Below are 23160 nucleotides of genomic sequence, written 5' to 3' on the forward strand. Positions count from 1 at the left end.
TATAAATAAAATAGAAGTTTATGTTACAAATGTGGTTTAATACTACTATATGTTCAAGGATTAAGAACTAACATCCCTACGTCGCACCGTCAGGCGTTTCCGTGGATAGCTGGGCAGGGTGTGACAGATCGGTATAAAAGCTTTGGCTATAGCGAACTAGTACAACCTTATGAAATATGGATATAGCTTTAATATCTTACTATGCAAGATACATACATTGCAGCTTATACGAAGATGCGGGTCAAAATGATCACTATGAGCAACACGAGTATACAACTTCCCAAACTACTTTTATTACCACCTAGAATCCTCAGGCTTCATCACAGGTTTAAATACTTAGTCTAATTCCCCTAATTAACATGAACAGATTAGTGAACCAAGGTACCCCATGAGACAAAAACAAGGGCGTTACAAAGGGACAATACCAACCAGATCTTAGAGCTAAGGTAAAATACCCTATAAGCAATTATATTTCATCTCATTTCCTTTCAAAGTATCATGCATTTGTTGTGAATCAAATATCATCGATATCTATTCCTAGCGATGTACAGAAGGCATTAAAGGACCAAAAGTGGAAATAAGCCATGAACAAAGAAATGAAAGCAATGTAGAAGAGCCATACATGGAAATTAATGTCTCTTTACCAGGAAAAAAGACTGTTAGATGTAGGTAGATATATTCTATCAAGATTGATTCAAATGGAAACATTGATATATATATATATATATATATATATATATATATATATATATATATATATATATATATATATATAAAGCAAGGCTCGCTGCCAAAGGATACACTTAAAAGTATGGGATTGACTATGGAGACACGTTTTCCCCTGTTGCAAAAATAAATAACATCTTTATTCTACTCTCCATAGCAGAAAATGAAGACTGAACCTTGAGACAATTTGACGTAAAGAAAGCATTCCTTTATGGGGTCCTAGAAGAAGAGGTCTATATGGAACCTCCTCCAGCCATAAATTTTAAAGGAAAAGTCTTTAAATTAGAGAAGACATTGTACGAACTAAAACAATCTCCCCGATCCTGTTTTGGTAGATTTTTGAACTTCATGAGAAAGATTGTTTATAAATAAAGTGATGCAGATCAAACACTCTTTGTCAAGAAAAAAGGAATTATGATGTCTGTCATTATTGTGTATATAGATGACATGGTGGTCACTGGAGATGACACAGAAGAAAGGACCAATCTCCAATCAGTCCTCATAAAAGAATTCGAATTGAAGGACCAGGGAAATCTTAAGTATTTCTTAGGTATCGAAGTGGCTAGATCAATTCGGGGTATCACTGTGTGTCAATAAAAGTATGTACTAGACTTACTCATTGAAACGGGCATGTTAAATTGTAAACCTGTAGAGACTCCCATTGAAATGAATCATGGTTTCCCTATCCATTCAGATTAAGTTCCAAGCAATAAAAAAGGGGTATTACAGACTGGTTGGAAAGGCCATATACTTATCTCACACGAGACTACATATTGCATATGCGTAATCATCATGAGTACATTCATGCACTCACCAAGTGAAGAAAGCATGAAGGCAGTCTACTCCATACTACAATATCTTAAGTCATCACCAGGAAAAAGGTTGTTTTTTGCTAAGAACAGAAGTGAAAAGATAAAAGGGTATACAGACGCAGATTGGGCTGGATTCAAAACTGATGGTAAGTCCACAACGGGATACTTCACTTTCGTAGGAGGTAACCTAGTTACATGGAGAAGTAAGAAACAAAAGTTTGTTGCCAAATCAATTGCAGAGTCTGAATTTCGATGAATGGTACATGGATTGTGTTAATTACTCTGGATACAACTAATCTTGATAGATCTTGGAATTAAGCAACTCTACACTATTATGTTATACTATGACAACCAAACAACTAAGAAAATGGTAAACAATCCCGTGTAACACAATAGAACTAAACATGTAGAGTTAATTGTCACTTTATTAAAGGGCATCTGAAAAAAAAGGGTACAATTAGCCTTTATTTGGTTGCCTTAGAATATGTTAACAAATATTGTTTGTGGAAGAGTCTTTCAAAGCTCTCTGGACAAGCTGTGAATGATAGACATCTATTCTCCAACTTTAGGGAGAGTGTTCGTGAGAACTTATTTTAGGCAATGATTTGACTACTTATGTATTTATCCCATTTCCTTGTTTATAGATGTTATTAGATGTATGTATGATGTATTTGTGTATATATTATATCATTTTCCAAATTTTTATATATCAATGAAAAACCTCTTCATATTGAATCCTTTGTTCTTCATATATAACATATATGAAATATAAATATAAACTATTTAATTTCTTTTTAGAAGAAATTGTTTTTAAGATATAAATTATTATAAAGAGTTGATAACAATAATTGTTTAATAACTACAAGTTAGTTGCAATTTTTATGAAAAAATAAGTAAAAAAACTTATTAAAATATTAGCTTAAGCCTAAGAATTTTAAAAATAAAGATCCCTACAAGCCCATTGAGTTCAAACAAGGCTTATTGTGATACCATATATATATGATATGAAAAATATTTCCATGTTATTATATATCTTAATCTTATACAAATTGAAACCGTATGCAACCTACATGTAAATACATATAAATTATAAAACCATTTCAATACAATGGACATAATAAACGAGGAGTTGGCACTGCGACCAATCGAATTGCTTTTGGTGCAGTGAGTCCAAACACATCACCCATGTCGATTTCACTCGGCTTCATCCCATCCGGCAATTCCCACGTGAAGCAATGCAAAAGGTGGGCCACCGCCATCTCCATCGCATACAACCCTAGTTGCATCCCCGGACACGACCTCCGACCAGAACCAAATGGAAGAAACTCATAGTTGCTTCCTCTAAAATCCGGAGCTCCGTTTTGTAAAAAACGTGACGGGTTAAACGTATCCGGATCTTCCCAAGAGTTCTTATCACGATTAATAGCATACGCGTTCACCATGACACGTGTTCCTTTAGGAATATGGTAGCCGGAAACTTCTGTCGCCTCCGAAGACTGGTGGAGGAGAACTGGGATCGGAGGGTGTAGTCGGAGGGTTTCCTTGATGACGCATTTGAAGTACGTAAGCTTCTCCAAGTCAGACTCCTCCACGCGCCGGTCAAGTCCGACGACATTTGCCATCTCCTGTTGCACGCGCTTTAGTGCTTCCGGTGTATGCATTAGCTCCGTCATGGCCCATTCTATGGCGGACGCCACTGTCTCAGTTCCACCGAACATTACATCCTACAAAAAGTTTTGGATTAACTTTTAGAATTTTGAATGTTATAATGATTTATAAAAAGAATGTATTCATGATTTCATTACTTACCATGATTATGGCTTTGATGTTATCTCGGGTAAGGTTAATGGCGTTTTGCAAATCACCACCTTCGTTGACTTTTCCTTCCTCACTGTAAAACGCCAACATCTCATCAACCATATCGTTATCCAAACCTTCATCGCCGGTTTTCTTTCCTTTACTCAAATGCTCGTCGATGATTTTGTCAATGAATCCGTCCAACGCCGCCCTGGCCGCCGGTAAACGTGTGTTCAACCCCGCCGGGTCAATAAACCCTAGGAACGGGATAAAGTCAGCCAAATTGAATGCGCCAAAAAGTTTGGTGTATTCTTGTAGGATTCTGATAAACTCTTCTTTCCCTTCATGTGAACTCGACCCGAAAGCAGCTCGGTAGATAATATCATGGGTCAACCCGAATACAAGCTCACCCAAGTTCACCGGCGTACCAGAGTTAATGGCGGTGGCTTTCACCATGGTATCGACCTCATCCCTGACGGAGTCCCATGACTCCGCTCGTTTCCGGCTGAACAGCTTCATGACACAAAGCTTTCGCATTTGTCGCCAGAAAGGTCCATAATTAGCAAACGCCAAATCTACGCCGTTGTAAGTCAGGTAAGTGATGGCGATGGTTGCCGGACGGTTGGCAAAGATGTTATCTTTTTCTTGAAGGATTATCCTCGCCATCTCCGGCGAGGACACTGCAATGGTGTGGCTGAAACCCATCTTTAGATGAAGGATACCACCGTATTTTTCCGCCAAACGGGCTAAGCCACGGTGGGTAAGTTGGTCCATCATCAACATGTTGCCGATGATTGGCCACCCCATTGGCCCCGGCGGGAGTGGTTTCCGGCGGATCCATGAAAGAAAGAAGAAAGTTAAGATAGCTATTATAGCGTAGAATGCTATGGGGATTTGAAGTGATTCCATTTTTGATTCAAATGGAGGTTTTAAGTGGCAACTGGATGAATGTTGCTACCTAAAGAGTGAGATAAAGGGGTGTTTATATACAAGTTGAGAGGGCACACCCTGTTTGAAAGGTGGGAAGTCGTATGGATATTAGTTTTTTTTTTTTCTTTTTTTTATTTATTTATTTAAAATGAGAATTACAGGAAATGTTTGACTAATTCTTTTGTCTTGAGACAAAGACGTAGAGTGCCGGTCAATTATTTACACATAAATATAATTTGATATTTTATTCGGCTTAGATCTGATAGAATTATGTCAGCATAACGTTGCTAGTTGCTGGCTACTACACAAGTGACTTGGTCGACCAATTAATTTTACATTCTTGTAATCATATGAGATAAATTATTTGTTTAGGTTATTGTTTATTTACTTTTTTTTTTTTTTTTTTTTTTTTAATGATTATGTTTAGATTACAAGAGTTTTGTGGTAATGGATTTTTGGATAAGTTGTTAAGGAAAATGATTTGTAAGTTCAATAAAGTTTTCAACCGTTAAAAAAAAAAATTTAATCATGTTTTTTCTGTTCAAGAAAACCCAACGAATTTAACATTCTGTTTAAAAAAGTTTAACGAAATTTACAAACCGTTCAAAAAACTACAATTATGTTTTGTTTATTCAAATGATTAAGTTCGTTGTGTTTTTTTAACAGACAAAACATGATTGCGGTTTTTTGAACGGCTTGGAAACTTAGTTGAATAGTTGGTTTGAGAAGTCATTTTTTCAATATGGTAATAAGTCGCGTCATCTGTTTTTCTTCTTTGAATTTCATAGAGTTGAACAAAAGTGTAACTAAGTTGGGTTTTTTTAGATAAAATAATAAGTTCTTTGAGATTTCTTGAAAAAACAAAAAATAATTAAGATTTTTTAAACGGTTTGAAAACTTTATTAGACAGGTAAGTCATTTTCCCTAAGTTGTTACACTAATTGCATCAAGTATATAATATTCTTTTTTAAATATAAATCATAAATCGTGTTTGTAATATAATATACCAACAAAGACTAGTAATTTTGAAAATTAATATGACATGTCAGAAATAACTCTTTTTAATGTACCACTTGTTAAGATGTATTTAAGTTTAGAATAGAGAGTATTAGCGTTTAACAATCGGTTACTTTACCAACCACTCACATGTTTTTTTAATAATATTTAATTATTTCTGTTTTAGTTTTGTTCTCCTTATGCAAATTTCGATCTTTTTTTTACCTTATGTCTATTATTATTGATAAAAAAAATTAAAAATTAAAAAACTTTATATGGTTCATCGATATGACTTACATTAATGTAGATAGATACCAAACATATTTTCTATTATTCAAATCCTTCAAGTTAATACATTAAATTCATATAATTAACAAAAATATTTATTCAACTGACTTCGAGTTAATACATTAAATACATATAATTAAAAATCAAAGTAATTATTAGGCACAACCCATATAATTTCTACAATAGAAAAAATTAAGAAAACAACTTAGGGGTCGTTTGATACTTGCTAATTGAGTTAGAGCTAACTGGATTAGTAGCTGATTGAGTTAGAAATTCTGACTATGTTCACATCTGACAGAGTTTATGTTGTTTGATTATTTATCTGACTGATTGTGGTGAATGATGAAAAATGATCGTATTACCCTTATGTTGTGCTAGATAAAACAAATTAATGTTCATGTATACATGCATCAAAAAAAGTTTTGTTCACAAAATTCGATGACCAACTAGTTCTATTTTTCTTTTCTGCCATGTCTAAAGAATAAATAAATGTTAAACATGTTACATTAATATATACACAAAAACGTACACATATACACATATACACCAAGATGTTGCTATCTTGTATTTGTTTTTCTCCCAGGGCTACACGATTTGAAGCAACAAAGAGATAACCATTTGAAGCAATAAAGAAGACAATAATTTGAAGCAATATACACCAATACCAAATATTTCAAGCCAACCACAACTGTTTCACAACCAATGAAATCAAACATCCTAATCTATTTTTTTTTTGGACTGGGTCCTCTCTTGGATCCAATTAGAAGCATAAACAAATGAACCCTTCAAATTGTAAGTCATTTTCCCTAAAGTTATTACACTAATTGCATCAAGTATATAGTATTCTTTTTTTTTTTTTTTTTTTTTTTTTTAATATAAATCGTAAATCGTGTTTGTAATATAATAAACCAACAAAGACAAGTATACTGTTTTACAAACACGATTTTGAAACTTCGTTGTTTCCAAAAAAAACAAAATAAATAAATAAATAAAATATAAAAAAAATAACTGTGCATAAAAACCAAAAATATTTTCTATGCTTTTGGGTTTCTAAATATTTGTCTTTGAGGGTTTTTTTTTTTTTTTTTTTTTTTTTTTCATATATACTCTTCTAACTCGTTAAACTGTACAGATATAGTCCTAAAGACCGGTTAGTTCAAGTAAACCAAAAAAAAATGTCATAATATGGTAATATATTTCTCACTTTATACACATTTAATCGTTAATATTTTTTAGCATATTTAGTCATTAATAATTTTTTTGTTGCAAAATAGACCGTTGTTTTTGTACACATTCAATACTTATGAGCGGTTTCTTTAGAATTTTCTAACGTTATCATACATGGGACAATCACTAATAAGGTGTTCGGTGCTACTAATCCTTATGACCAACGCAGTTGGTTGCTTAAGTCTTGTGGTTTGATGTAGGTCTTATGTTCTGAACATCATAACTTCTTCATATGATCTAAGATTTTAGCAATGTTTATATCCATGCGCTTGTATTTAAGTCTATTATAATTTTTGTTTAGATTAATGTTGTTAAAAAGTAATATATTTTACTTATAATTTTATAGAAAAAAAAATGTTTATACATACATTCATAAAGAACGAATGGATATAATAATCGTAAGTAAAATTATATTATTTTTTAATGTGAGTAATCTAAATGAAAGTTGTAGACTCAAATACAAACACACTAATATAAAGATCGTTAAAATCCAAGATCATATGAAAAGTTACGACGTTAAGAACACAAAACTAAGTTAAACCATAAGATAACCAAGCAGCCGAAGATGCAGTGGCTATAAGCATTAACAACCTCGAAAATCTTATTAATTATTGTCTCACATCGGATGTCATGAGAAAACTTCAAAAAAACTTCTCATAAGTATTGAATGTATACAAACACAATAAAGACTTATTTTGCAACAAAAAAATATATTCAGGACTATATATATATATATATATATATATATATATATATATATATATATATATATATATATATATATATATATATATATATACACACACACCTGATTCCAGGTATGCATTTAATTCAAGTAATTCTTATATTTTTCCTTAGGACTCGACGAGTTGGGGGCCCAACTCGTCGAGTAGACTCACGATCCGCGGGAAGTTTAAGAGATCTACTCGACGAGTCGGGATACCGACTAGGCAAGTAGATGTTGTTTGAGTGAAATCCTAAATTTGAGGGTTTGCACCCTATTTAAACAACTTATCTCTCCCCATCTCAACCTCCATCGTCCCTTATACTTCCAGAAGACATTAGCCTGAAACCCTAACTTTTTTGAGTTTTCTAAGGGCATTTTTGTGCATTTTGGTGGATTGCGAAGCTTGAAAATAGGAAAGGAGCTTGGGAGTTCAAGTTGAAGCTAGAAGATCCAGAGATTGTGTTCCATTTCTAGCTCATTTAAGGTAAAAAGCTTCTATCTTGATCTTCCATGTGCTTAATCATCTTTAGGTCTTGGATTTTGGTATATTTAGGGTATTCTAAGCCACTTTCGGGTTGTGGAGTGTAATATGGAGTTATGGCTTCGAATCTTGGTCTTCGGAGGGGTCTCATGGCATAAAGGTGCCAAATCTATGGCCATGAGTTATGGCTTCGAATCTTGGTCTTCGGAGGGGTCTCATGGCATAAAGGTGCCAAATCTATGGCCATGAGAGCCCCATGCATATTGTAGGTCTCATTTTTGGTCCTTTTGAGCTTAAAGACCCATGCATGGACGTAACGTTCATGAGTTTACGTGTTATATCGACCCTAGGATATCAGATGTACCGTTTGGATGAGATGAGCTTAACAGAAATCGAGTTTATGGACATGAACCTTAGTGGCCCGGTGAGTTGTTCTTAGGACTCAGCGAGTCAGGTAGTGGTTCCCCAACCTTTGTTGTTTTGGGGGTCTGGTTGACTCTAGAGAAGGACTCAATAAAGTTGGACGAGATTATAGACCTGGAAATCATGGGACTTGAAAAGTGTATGGACAAAGTCGACGAGTCTAAGGAAATCTCCCAAACCATGAAGACGGACTCGACGAGTTGTTCATACAACTCGGTAAGTCATAGATTGAACACATCCTTACGAGTGAGATGAACTCGACGAGTTCAAGGGGAACTCGGCGATTCGGTTGAAGATAGTCCTGATATTATGGTTGAAGGAGGTCCCTTCGAGTTGTTGCTAGAATCGACGAGTGGAGTCGGGAGTTGGATTATTTTGGAGGAATAGGGACTCGATGAGTTGGTAGACCAACTCGGTGAGCCAAGTCAACTGGAGGTTGACTTTGACCAAAGTTGAGTTTAACCAGGGTTTGGGTTGACCCTTATGGGGGTTGTGAGTATGAATTAATGACTTAATAGAGTTATCATGTAGGGATTGACGAGCCGAGGAAAGACGATTTCCACACCGGAGGCAGTTCAGACACTACGCGACCTTGAGGTGAGTTATCTTCCAGTAAAAATGGGTCTAAGGCACCAAGGCCGACCCACTAGTAGGTGATTACAGTTGAGATGATTGTCTTTGTGATAATTTTCTAGTTTGTTATTACTTGATATGTTCTATGTGCCAGTATGCTATGTTCTATGTGATAGTGGTAGTAGGATGGGAATAGTTCCCCAATCGGTTGTTAGGACCAAAGGGTAGGTCGGACACCCCAGATATGTCTGACAGCATGTTTATGATATGTTATTATGTGATAGTAGTAGGGGTGAGATAGTCCCCGTGACCGAGTGAGATAGACCGGAGGGTAGCAGGCACCCTAGAATGGCCTGACATGGGTAGTCAGCACCCCATAATGGCTTGACACGGGTAGTCAGCACCCTAGAATGGCTTGACATGGGTAAGTCGGGCACCCCAGAATTATCTGGCATCATGTATGATTGTATGGTATAAGGTATGATGGGGGAACTCACTAACCTTTGTGCTTATGGTTTTAGTTTTGGCTTCAGGTACCTCTTCATCCAAGGGGAAAGAGCCGGCGGCGCATCACACATCCACAATGAGTATTCTGGAATTGCACTCTGATTTATACTACTGTTTGATGTTTTGATTTTGAGACATGTTCATGATAGTTTATGGATTGATATGATATTAACAATGTTTTTAGTTAACGATTTTATAAATTACTTAATTGCAAACGAAACTATTAGAATCGAAATTTAGGATGTTACAAGTTGGTATCAGAGCCTTGGTTTGACGGGTTTGACACACCTTGGGGGGTGTCTGGACTCAAATCGAGGGTTTGAAGGATTTTTCCAAGAATATAATTTTTTAAAATCTAAGTTAAAGAATTTTGAGAAAGAATGAGGTGTGCGATGCGTGCGACCGATCGAGCTCAAGTAAGTTTTCCCCAAGATACCCATACTTGTTATGTTATCTTATATGATATGATTATGAGAACTACATGCTAGATTAGGGATAAGGATTTAGGAAGATGCCTTGTATGCCTGTTATATGATTATGATAGTTGCATGCTAGAATAGGACTAAGGATCTAGGAAGGATGCCTTATATGCCTGTCGTGTGAGCTTATTGAGTTGTATGCTAGGGTTGTTAGTCAACTATATGAAAGCCTAATTAGGCTATGCTTAATATGATCACTCGATGTCCGCATGTTGCTTGCTTTGTGTTGTAAGGGTCTTGGCTAGCTTTAACTAACTAGAAAGCGAATATGTAATAGTATCCGCAAACTAGTTAGGGAAAGGTGGTAGGGACTCCTAGTGCAGTTGATGGCAGAGACTTGGTCGGAAGTGTCCTAGGAAAGCCTAGGATGAGATTAGTTGGGAATTTGTATTAGTAGAAAGGGACTTGGTGAAGTCAAGGAAGCTCTTGAGGAAAGTATGAATAGATGTGGAAAGTAATATGGGCCTCTACTACTGGAAGCAGAGGATTCGTACTCGAATCAAGGAAGAATGAGATAGAACCAGGAAACTTGGAGAGTGTGTGAGATCTCTCGAGAGTATGTATCACCCTGACATCATTGTGTTTGTTTTCAGTATGGCGATTATGCGACAAGGAGCAGGATTTGGGTCAGGATTATCACGTCAGAGATCACGATAGGTATCCTTGAGGCGACCCCGGTAATTGTCAGGTCGATCAAGGAGTGGATTATTAAGCTGACGGAGGATCGCCTCCAGATATTCAGGAGTGATTTGGCGTCTAGCCAGCCGAGTACACATACACTGTCCTTCAAGGACTTCCGAGGGAGCGGTGCGCCAGACATTCACGGGGTGAAGGAACCAATTGCTACCAGGAGATGGATCGCAAACATTGAGTTTACACAGTTGAAAAGCTTCTGCCCAAAGGGGTCGAAGGTCCGCTTTGCTGCGGGTTGTTTGAGTGACAGAGCTAAGGATTGGTGAGAGTCAGTTGGTGACTCGATGGGAGCCCCAGCCATTCAGGCTATGACTTGGTTAAAACTTTATGACCAGGTTCAGGGCTGAGTTTGCACCAGCTGTGGAGCTTCAGCAGCTGGCCAGGAAGTTTCTTGACATGAGACAGACGGCCGAGACTGTGGCAGAGATCACTGCCATGTTTAGGGACAGGGCCTTGTTGGTACGTCAGTATGCGGGGGATGAGGATATGTGGAAGACCCGCTACCATGATATTTTGAGGGCTGATATTCGGGAGCATGTCAACTATTCAAATTGCCCGACCCTGGAGTCCATGATTGTCAGGGCACGGGAGAGGGAGATTGATTTAGAGCACCTCAAGAAGAGGAAGGCATAGACTGAGTAGGTTACAGTGACTTCAGGGAATAAACCCAAGGGATCCGAAATTAGGTCGAAGGGCTAGCCGGGTCAGAGCCCCTTCAGGAAATGCGATAGGCCGCACGAGGGAACTTGCAGACCAGGATCGTCAGCCTGCTACAAGTGCAGCAAGACAGGGAACTTTGGTAGGGATTGTACTGCCCCCACCCACACAGTTCAGACATTAGACCTGATTTTCTTCCATTGCAATCAGAGGGGCCATAAAAAGACCAACTGCCCTAGATTGGCAGCAGCAACAGCAGCGCCAGTGGCGGCGCCGAATCTAGCGACCGCACGAGTTACAGGTGGCCAGAAAGTCAAGGTAGAGGCTCCACTGGTGCGGAGTCGAGTATTTTAGCTGACATCTAAGGAGGCTCGCGCTGCACTCGATGTGGTAACGGGTATGATTTCTTCTCTCTAATCTTTTATGATTTGTCACTATGATTTTGATATGTTATGTATATGTGCTCTGTTTAGGATCGTTCCATGCGAATGGTATTCTAGTTTAGGTGTTGTTTGATTTGGGTGCTACCCGATCGTTTGTCTCTCTTGCGCTTAGCAGGAGGTTTCATGAGTCCTCGGGCACGTTGGATTTCCCTCTAGAGGTTGAGATTGTGGACGATCGGTCAATTCGAGCATCAGAGTTTTCTAGAGATTGTTTAAGGAGTGCTACTAGGTAGACTTGTTTCACATACCATTGAGGGGGAACAAGGTTATTATAGGCATGGATTGGCTTAGCCCCAACGGGGCGGTGATCGTGTCACACCCCAAAACCGAAAACAACGGAATACGTTCTGGGGTGGAGGACGTCATGTACAGTATCTTACCAATGCATAATTGTAAAGACAAGCAACAACATCCATTTCATTAGTATAGTAGTTGTAATACATGTGTGTTCCATACAATAGACACCAAAAGTATAATCAAAATAAAAGATGAGTCTTGTATATATATACTCCATCTTCTCAAAAGTTGCATGTGTACCTGCCTACTGATGACCTGAGAATACAAGTTATTTTGAAAACGAGTATCAACATAAAGCTGGTGAGTTCATAAGTATTTAGTGTCATTTCTTCTATAAAATGTGTTTAAAACCAAGTAACACGACAATTGTTATCAAGTTTTTGAAAATAGTGTGAACCCTAGAAAATCCTATATTTTCCAGCAATAGTAGTCCTTTACCAAGACCCAGGTATTTGTAAGTTTGATTCTTTAAAAATGTAAGAGTTTTCCCAGTGAAAATGTCAGTGTGAAAATATAGTTTTAAATTTCGTTTATATAAAGAAATTGGCAGAATAAAGTTTTACCCCAACAGTATCACTACTGGCTAGATGTAATAGAAATGTAAACTCCAGATAGTATTAAATGTGTACACACCCCGGGAAGTCTGTTTTTCCTTTAATTCTTCATATGTTAATTAAGGTTTGAATGTGATTTCGTATGTAACCATGCTGAGTGACAGTAGTATAACAGTTGACCCTCCAGGTCACATGTAGCGTAGTGATGTTTTGTCATCCCTGGACCTAGTCAGTTCGGACTATAGCTAGCAGTCGGGATGTGGGAGTGTCCGTTACATATAGATCTATACACATAGTGTTCGCTCTCCCTCTAGGAGGCCTTGATTACATGACGATCGCATAGCGAAATGTCATATCCAGGAGTAGTGCTTCACATTCTATTTTAGTATATACTCTTGTATATTATATAGTATTCTCTTCTTGTAGTATATAATGTTCTCTTTGTATAATGTATAGTATTCTCTTCATATAGTGTATAGTGTTCTCTTCTTATAGTGTATAGCATTCTTTTTGTATAGTGTATAGTGTTCTCTTCTTATAGGGTATAGCATTCTTTTCGTATAGTGTATAGTGTTCTCTTCTTATAGTGTATCGTACGTATAGACTCGTAACTGTAATGCCCATAGTGAGTATCGTAGTAGCAATAGTAATGAGTGGAAACCTTTAACTATACCTATTATAGTTAAATAGAGATGTTAGTTGAATGCCTTTGATACACAAAGGTATTGAAATGAAACAAAGACTAATATCTAACACAAATATACATGATATGTAACTAAGAATTCAAAGACAGTCGGACATATAACATAATACCGTAAGTCCACAATCAAACAAGAACAGGAAATAAGGTGAGCTATCAGTTCTAAGTCTTTTAATCCTTTCTTATATAAATATATTGGTGTAGATATGATTTGAAAACAAAAAACAGTTTTGAAAGTATTGAAAAATAGTTTTTGAAACAATTAAACATGAAAATAAGTTTGATAAACGTTTAAAAACAACTTTACTGGCATGGTAATATAGAAAATCCTTTTGATAACAAGTTGTAAATCACATATGATTAGTACTATAACTTGTTTGGTTCAACTTGTATTCCCCCCCCCCCCCCCCCAATAAAGCGTATAAAAATATTTAAAAGGTTGATTAAGGGGTATGAACTCACTTGTAGTGAATGATGCGATGGTAGGATCAGTTTAGGAGGTTGAGTGTTAATTGCGGACTTGAGCACCAAGGGATCCTATTAACCATATAATGACATATATATATATATATATATATATATAGGTGTAATTAGTGTTTGGAATAACTATTTATTGTAGTGGGACCTCTTTAGGGACTAGTAAACACTTATTATGAAGTGTTACAACCATATAAGGTTGTATATGAGTAGTATATGACTACACAAGGGAGTGTATGGTCAAAATGTACAACAAATGTGTGTGTGCGGTTTCACACATGAGTGTGCGACCGTACAGTAGGGGTGTGTGGCTGTACACAGGAGTGTGCAGCCGTACACTCCTAATTTGTGTCCAAAATGTTGATTTTTGAGGTGTTCTTAGGTCATATGAAGGTGTGTGGCCACCATATGAAGGTGTGCGACCACCATATGAAGGTGTGCGGCCGCACTCCTTCAAAGGATGAAGAACACATGAAGAACACTATGAACACTATGAGTTTTAAGCTTAGATTCAGATGTTTTACTAGTAACAAGTTGATTGATGGGGTGATTCACGTTCTTGAGTCCCTTAGAGTGTTCTTTGGATGAGATTTTTAGAGAGAGAAAGTAGAGAGAGATGTAGATTGCAGCCAAAGGAGGAAAGAATGAAAGAAGGGGGTCCTCCCTTATATATAGAGGTAAGTGTGTGGCTGGAAACGGGTGTGCGGCCGCACACACCTATGTGTGGCCATACACTCAAGTGTGTGGCCGCACACTCCATGTTTTGGAATGTTTGGCCCGATTTTGTTTGATACGCTTTGTGTTATCCCGATTCTCAGTTTCTACCTCGTTTGCATTACGTTTAGAACGCTCCAATAGACCCCAAAAGGTGTTGAAAGCTAACAACATGAGTTTAACTTGGATTCAATTGGTCTCTTGTACTAGAAATAAATTTCGGGTTGTCACAGATCGACTGTGTGCAACAGTTGGTGATTCAGGGCGAGAGGCCACAGTGAGGACCAACCTTATGTTCAACAGTGAGGGCTAGGCGCTACCTCCAGTAGGGTTGTGTTGGATATGTTGCCTACTTTATGGATATCCAGGAGCCGGGTAAGGCGACAGTGGGCGACATGTCGGTGGTACGAGAGTTCGCAGATGTATTCCCTGAGGAGCTGCCTGGGATACCTCCGAAGAGGTAGGTGGAGTTCAGGATCGACCTTGTCCTTGGTGTAGCTCTGATAGCCAAGGCACCGTATCGGTTGGATCCTCCTGAGATGCAGGGGTTGTCTATACAGCTACATGAGCTATTAGACAAGGGATTCATTAGGCCGAGCAGTTCGTCCTAGGGAGCCCCGATTTTATTCGTGAAAAAGAAGGATGGGTCACATCAGATGTGTATAGATTACCGGGAGCTGAATAAGGTTACAGTAAAGAACCGTTACCCACTCCCGAGGATTGATGATCTCTTTGACCAACTTCAGGGGGCATCTTGGTTCTCCAAGATTGATTTACATTCGGGTTATCATCAGACGAGGGTCAGAGAGGAGGATGTGCAGAAGAGTGCTTTTGAGATGTGATATAGTCACTATGAGTTCGTGGTGATGCCTTTTGGGATCACCAATGCTCCTGTCACGTTCATGGATATCATGAACCGCGTGTGTAGACCGATGCTAGATAGGTTTGTGATTGTTTTCATTGACGATATCTTGGTTTATTCCAAGACATAGGAGCAGCATGAGGAGCACTTGCGAGAGGTTTTGGATACTTTGAGGAGGGAGAGCTTGTATGTTAAGTTCTCCAAGTACGAGTTCTAGTTGCACGAGGTGCAGTTTCTTGGGCACCTTGTCAACCAGAATGAGATTTTGGTTGACCCGGACAAGGTAGAGGTCGTGATGAGGTGGGAGGTTCCGAGGTCTTTTGGGTTATGGGCATTCTAACACTCCTAAGTATACATGCAACCATATATACCTTGGATCTATGTTTTCTCTATTATACATGAAAATATGAATATTACAAGGTATTACCCTAACTAGCATACAATCTTTGATACTTGGGTAATAAAATAGATAGAATTCATACCTTGTTGATGTAGCTTGACTCCATGAAGCTCGAGAGCCTAGTGCCCCAAGTATGACACGTCAAATGGTTCACACAACATCATCAACACTTGGAATAACTATGAGTAGAGGATATTAGACTTGGAAATTGGCTTTCCCTCCATATTATGTACTAGTCCAAATTCTCCAACCAATGGGGTCTTTATATAGTGTGCACATTAGGGTTACACCATGTAACCCATGACTTTACCCATTCCTTATGCTCCATGGGTTTTAACCTGCATGGATTGTCCATGGGTCACCACATGGGTTAAACCTAACATAAGGAATCATGGATCATAAGCCCACTTATATAAGAATGAATGATTTACACAATCAATCCCCATATATTTAATTAGTCTCTTTTGATCACTAAATTAAGTCCAAATTAATTATTGATTAGTACTAATTAAATAACGTGATATCATATTAATATATTAGAACTTATAATATATTAATATGTCACAAATATCTTATTGTTATAAAAGGTCTATCCAAGTGTTCCAATGCCATGCAACCCAAATGGACCATGCCGGTTCGGGTCAAGTCTTACCAATTATAGTTATGGACTTAGACATTAATCCAATAGTCTCCCACTTGGATAAGTCTAAAACTATTATTGAGTATGACTTCATAACCTAACTAGCAATCGTAGCTCTCAAAAGCTTCTGTCGAACTCTAACGTTATAACTGAACTCTGATCTCGTCATTGACTTGTCCATTAGATAAGGGATTATATATTCCTCCATTCTAGATGTCATATGGACTGAGACATGGATTGTAAATCATTCTCTCTGTCCATTCGTTGTTTACTGATTTCCGATTCATGATGAATAACTAATTAAACATATCAAATCAGTCTTGGCTTAGCCAAGCACACACATGTGTCATCATTAAATCATCAAGGGGCCCACAGATATCGCTTTTATCCCGAAAGTAAAAGGAATGGATAAACTTCGACTCATATGGCTTGTTCTACTACTTGTTGAATCATATACAAAAGCATGTTTTAACACATCTAGATACCAATGTGTTTTCGTGAAATCAATGTATAACCAACTCATAGTAACAACTCATATCTCTAGGTTTGAAGAATATAAGATATTATCGTCTCATGATCACTCGTGATAAAATCCATGAAGTGATTCAAATTAGTGTGGGTTGAATCCAATACTCAAAACTTATGAGCACTCATGAGTGTTGTAGCACCACTTTGTCCAACATATTAGACCTCTACAAGCCAACCCATGACAATCTTGATTCATATCTACTTCGAACATATGACCGACTGTGGATGGTTTGAATAAGTTAGTCATTCGGGAAGAATGATGTAGTTTATTATGGAAGTCAAAACATGCAAAATCAAACACAAGAATAACCGAATCCTATATGGTATCAGAACTTATGAATATAAATAAAACACCTTTTATTTATCACCATATTGATTACACATTATTCATTGTATACTATTTCAAACTATCAACTTAATACTTGAATTAAAACACAAGTTGTCCCATGCTCCAAGCATGTACACTATGTTTTCTAAACACTTGTCATGCCATACACTAAGTATGCACACTATGTTTTCCTATGATCCTTACTTTGTGTAATAAACCAATTGAACACAATTTCAATGATTCTAATTTCACACTCCCAAATCCTTAATGAAAATGTAAGAATTCCAAATTCCTATCATGTATCGAATTTTTTTAGATTTTAAACTTATATGCACAGACCGACTTGTAATGACTATTTACAAAGTCACAAAGACTTGTCAATAGACATTACAGAGTATTCCAATGCAGATTAGTTCCATGGAAATAAAGTCTCATATTCAAAGTACATTGCTTTGAATATCTTCCTTGCATTATGTTTTCTCTAATCTTACACATATTTCTTCCATTTATGGAGACAGTTCCATATTCCCATTTTGACTATCACTTCCAAACAAGAGTTGCCTCTTTTCAGAATATGTCAATATGGTCCTTCCAAAGTTAACACTACACTTCCAGTTGTCCCTAAGCAACCAATCTTTGGTATACCTTAGATTGTCCTTGACAATTGCTTAATCATTTTAGTCATATCCAATTCTAGACCTTTTCCCTTCTTAATGCCCCAGGCATTTGGAAAATTTTAGAAAGGATGAATATTATAGCACATGCAATCGATCCTATATCCGAAGCATATCAGACACAATTCATGATGTCTCACATAAAGACATGATACTAGACCGGTCTTTTTCTATAATATTTCTATTTGCCAAGTTCTCATAATTCAGATTATGAAAAGGGATGTCGTAATCATAATCAAATTTTAGAATGCAAATAATGGACTCATATATAGAATTTCCTTATGTTGATCCATTCCAACATAAAATTCATATATATATCCTTGACTAAAGACGATTAAAACCTCAATCTAAGATTTTAGAATTGAAATGAAGCATAATTTACTCTTCCTTCATTATAGCAAAACAACTTTTCATCCCCTGCAACTTCACGCATTGAAACTTTTGTTTTCTATAATTAACATTGCTAACTTCCAATACTTATCATAATTATCATGATCCTACTAACATTATGATTATTAGCATAACACTTATGCTCCCACTATCTTTGACATGTATCCAGAAAACAGCTGGACTTCTTGAAGTCAATACTTTGGTGACTTTCTTACCAAAGTTCAGATTTCTGATACGAGATTGCTTTGATAAGACTTTATCAAAATCCTACACCTTATCTTAGATAGCTCACAGGTGTGTGTAAACAATTTTAGAACAATGAAAAGGGATGCCATAATCATAGTCTCAATTGTTTAGATTTTTGTCATTCCTCACAAGTCCATGTTAGTGTGTCGGTTAACCGCACACACTCCACTAACGACTTTGAGAATGCAAATATCACAATTTCTATCTACTTAAAATCTACTTAGTGAAAGTGTTTCCTCACCATCATTTTCATGAATCGAAGAGAAACCTTATGACACTTATATTTTATGGTGTATGAGTTCCTATCCATGTGAATTTGTCAAACCATAATCACAAGACAAGGTTAGTGACAAATCCAAACTCAAAGGAACTGAACTTGTGCAATCTTAAATTATTGCCACCTGGCAACACAAGGGCATGCATTGCTTCCAAGTTGTTATGCAACTAATTGAGAACTCTCAGAACTCATATGCAAAGCCAAATTTAACTAGAATGGGCACAAAAAAAAGGAATATGTCAACACGATAGGTTATAAACCTCACGTCGTGTGCTAGTGACGAAATACAGGTTTGTATTCTTGATTAGGTCTTGAAACTATTTCAGGATCTTTAAGACTCCCAATGACCTCTTGACATATAAGACTATATTGTCAAATATTCAAGAGATAGTGCGGATTCTTTATCAAGACAAATACTTCACTCAATTGGCCTTAGTTGGTCTTTGCTTTATCCAAAACATCACAACTTACCAATTTCAAATGTACAAGAGTAGGACACTTTTACTCTTACATTTGACAAGTGTTATAAGCATTTCTTTAAAATATATCACTCAAACTACAATCTTGGAGTATGACTCTAAGAATTGTTTTGGAACGAAGTATGACTCATCTTCTTGATTTAACCATTTCAACAATTCATGACTCCTCTTCTTAGCCATAAGAATGCACTAAGATGTCCTTAAAAGACTAATTGTGATATGGTTCTTTAATCATTAAGATGATCACAAAACATGATACCGAAGTACTCTCTCCCATATTTTTAGATTTGAGAAACTTTTATCTTTCTGCCATTTGATTCTTCTCATTCGTTCTGGAATACATCGAAACTATTCAAATGTTTCAGTATTATACTTAAACTTGTAAGTATAATCATATTTACTAACTTTAGTAAATCATGACGAATGGTCTTAACGATCTTTTGCGGTGGACTTGATCAGTGCACAAGTATGTGTACTTAATCCCTTAGTCCTTCACTTGACTCACATATACATGTGAATAAGTAATAAGTCTTAATTTTCCAAAGAAGAATATTCTTATTCATCATACTATACAACTTGCATGATTCCAAGTTTCGGTCCAACAGAAACTTGGGTGATGAGAATCTTTATTTATTTGGTAAATTAGACATTACCTCAAATGAAAAAGACAAATCTATATTGCCATCAATAGAATCATAGAAGCAACAATTTTTCACAAATGCCATTGTAATGATACTTTAGAATAAATAAAAATCAAAAATTTTATTTTAAAACTTTGCGAAAAACTTATCCTTACAGTGCAAAAGAATATGAAAAACTTATGTAATATATTCCTAAGCAATGTATCATAATTCCTAAGTAACAGCTTCAAATTCTGATCACTTAACAATGCGATCGAAATCCATTTTCGCGATCAGTATCAACTTATACTTCATTTAAGTTTCTTCACTTTTTCTTTGATTCTTAAACATCAACATGTGACCCAGTCACTTCATGTAATAAGAATCTTAGAATGGAAACTTAACAGAATTAGATAGTGGACTTTACCTGAAGTAGAGTCAAACTTACTGACTTTACCATCCTTATGATCTTTTAGGAAGATGTGGCAGCTTCGTAACCAATTCCCCTTACCATGCACCATTGTCAATGTCTATGGAAGTTTGGGAAGTTGACCTTCTAATAAAATTTTCTTTAATAGTCCACCGAATCATTGTTGATTCAGCAGCACTAAGCAAACAGATAAGATCATTAAGGGTCATGTCATAGTCTTTTTCATAGTAGTTCCAAAGGAACTCACTATGTGACTTTAGAAAGTGATTGAACATCCAACTTTCTCAAGACTTTGACACCTAACTCTCCTAACTTGTCTATATGTGATTTCATATCCAAGATGTGAGCACACATAGACCTTTCTTGCCAATAAGGCTTAAGTGACCTTGAGCTTGTGGGCTAGGAAGAATCAATTGCAGAAGGTGGAGGAAGTAAAGAATGATTTCCATGAGCCAAACTCAGGAAGTCGTCTTCATTAGGAAAGGTTGTTCCAAGGGATTTGGAAATGATCATAGATGTCTAAACAAGACATCTAATGGGAGAAATTCAAGTTTATTGATTTAAGTCCTTAACATAACACCCAATATGAAATATTAAGGCTAGGATCCAACACAATATTTTATAACTTGGAAGAGAGATGCCATAATCCAAGCTATAAAATATTTGAAGGTAGGTGAATGACGATTCACCAATTTCCACCATGAAAAACGAAATAATTTATTAGGTTTTAATTTGATTTGAAACTCCAAGATCTTTTGAGATTCGTTGAGCTTTTTCAATGTCTTGTTTCAATCTCGATTGTGCCCTCTCAAGTTTTGTGACTGGGATGTCGATGATCACAAAACAAGGTGTGGATAACCATGAAAATATACTTGGTACCCTTAATATTTACCCCTTAATCGATGTGCCGATTAACCACACGTGCTGCATTGATACAATGATAAACATTAAGTTACCCTTCGCCTACATTGTTAAATCAAGCTAGCGTGCCGGTTAACCACACACACTCCACTAATTGACTTAAGCAAAGTGCAAAGTGTAATTTCATGGGTTAGCTTAGGTACCCAAACTCATCATACTACATCGTTTTGTATCATATATATAAACTGTAATTGTCCAATATTTTTATAATTCAACTTCTAACTTGATTTACTTCCAATATTTTTATAAATTTCACATTTATCTTTCTATTACATAATTTCATTTTGAACTATAATATATATATATATATATATATATATATATATATATATATATATAAAGGCTCATGCTTAGCACGACCCACAGAGGGTAATCTAGGTATATATTTTTTACCATGATCTAAAGTATATTATGATCAAAACCAAAAAAAGGAAAGTAGAATTCTTTAAATGGGTGAACTGTCAAGAGTTGGACGTTAATTCAATATAGACATGTTTTATAAGAGAATGTTGATTAACTAACCTACTAATATTGTGGTTGTCTATAACTTTAATAGTAAATAGTGCCACAACTAAGACACTCACAATAAATCAAGATAAAATTAGGGAAAGCCCCTTTTATGTCGGTGTAGCTTAGGAGAATCACCATGATATATAAATATTCAAGGCAACATAAATTATAATCTAAAGCGGCGAATGATCATTTTGCATAAAATATATGGACCAAACTATATCTTAGTCGACTACAATGAGCTCACAGTAATCATTTTGACACTAAAGTTTTCCCTTCTATTAATCAATTTTACGTAGAGTAGGGATGAATAAACACTGATGTTGGTTTTTTTTTCTTCAATAAAACGAAAAGAAACAATTATTTTGAGTTAGAATTTCATCAAACACTTGGTGATCTTCCTTATTGACGATTGACGAGCACCAATCCATATTTTAAATCCTTCTCCTTTCTTTAATACCACTTAAGTTGAAATTAATCGCCAGTTCTTAAAAAAACTTACTTTCCCATCTTCCTTCTTTACCGGTAACAAAAGATGGACATTTCCCTTGTGGGACAAGATGGAAAAACTTTGCCACACCTGGTTGTTTTCTATAAGTTCACTTCATATTCTTCATTTGAAGCTATATACAGTTGGTCACTCTCTAGAACCTTCACAAAGTAAATCATGATATAATGTTAGATTTGTAAAGATATCTAACAAAATGTCAACCTTTATCACTATTTTTTCATTTAAACTTGCTAAAATTGAAAATTATAAATCAATATCTCAAGTGTAAAAGAGGTTTTACACAAAATGTTCCACAAAGGTCACAACTATTGGCAACTCTCCGATCAATATACAATTAGCTTTCACTAATGTGTGCTCATAAACCGAAATCAAGAAAATTTGTGATAAAAATAACAAATTTATAAGAGAATGATATTTAAGCATCGGTAATCATGTGCCAAGGTAGTGATTTTGGTTGCAAGAATAGTAAGAGCATCCAACACAGGCGAGGAATCAAGATTGCATTTGCTTTTGACAAAAGTAAATTCTTTAAATTACAAAAAAGTTCTAACAGATATTGAATTGTGTCATAAGTCTCTCAGTATCTACCTTGTCCCTAATCCAGTAGCCATATATTAAGTCCGTATAATTATGTCCAACACTTCCAAGTGCATTCGCTTTTGAAATGCACTCCATTGATCAAGTTTTTACATGATGGGATTATTGGGCCTCCTTCATGTTCAAAAATACAATTTGAAGTATCCGGAAAAAAAATTCGAAATATGAAAAATTTAAAATCAAACAATTATAAACTTAAATTATTCATTACAAATGTAGAAAATGTAAAATTGTTTTCACATGCTT

At 36.1% G+C, this 23160-nt stretch overlaps 1 protein-coding gene across 1 annotated transcript; it reads right to left on the reverse strand.

Annotated features, from left to right (window-relative positions):
* Window positions 1-2538: 2538 nt before the first annotated feature.
* LOC145043657 (cytochrome P450 84A1-like) lies at window positions 2539-4304 on the reverse strand. The gene is made up of 2 exons (XM_078992372.1): window positions 3348-4304; window positions 2539-3262 (listed from the first exon to the last, which is right to left on the reverse strand). The coding sequence occupies exons 1-2, from the start codon at window positions 4242-4244 to the stop codon at window positions 2639-2641; spliced, it is 1521 nt and encodes a 506-aa protein (XP_078848498.1). The 5' UTR covers window positions 4245-4304; the 3' UTR covers window positions 2539-2638.
* Window positions 4305-23160: the final 18856 nt, after the last annotated feature.

This window comes from Lactuca saligna, chromosome 4 (genome assembly GCF_052625555.1).
Source record: "Lactuca saligna cultivar CGN05327 chromosome 4, ASM5262555v1, whole genome shotgun sequence".
Classification (NCBI taxonomy): Eukaryota; Viridiplantae; Streptophyta; class Magnoliopsida; order Asterales; family Asteraceae; genus Lactuca; species Lactuca saligna.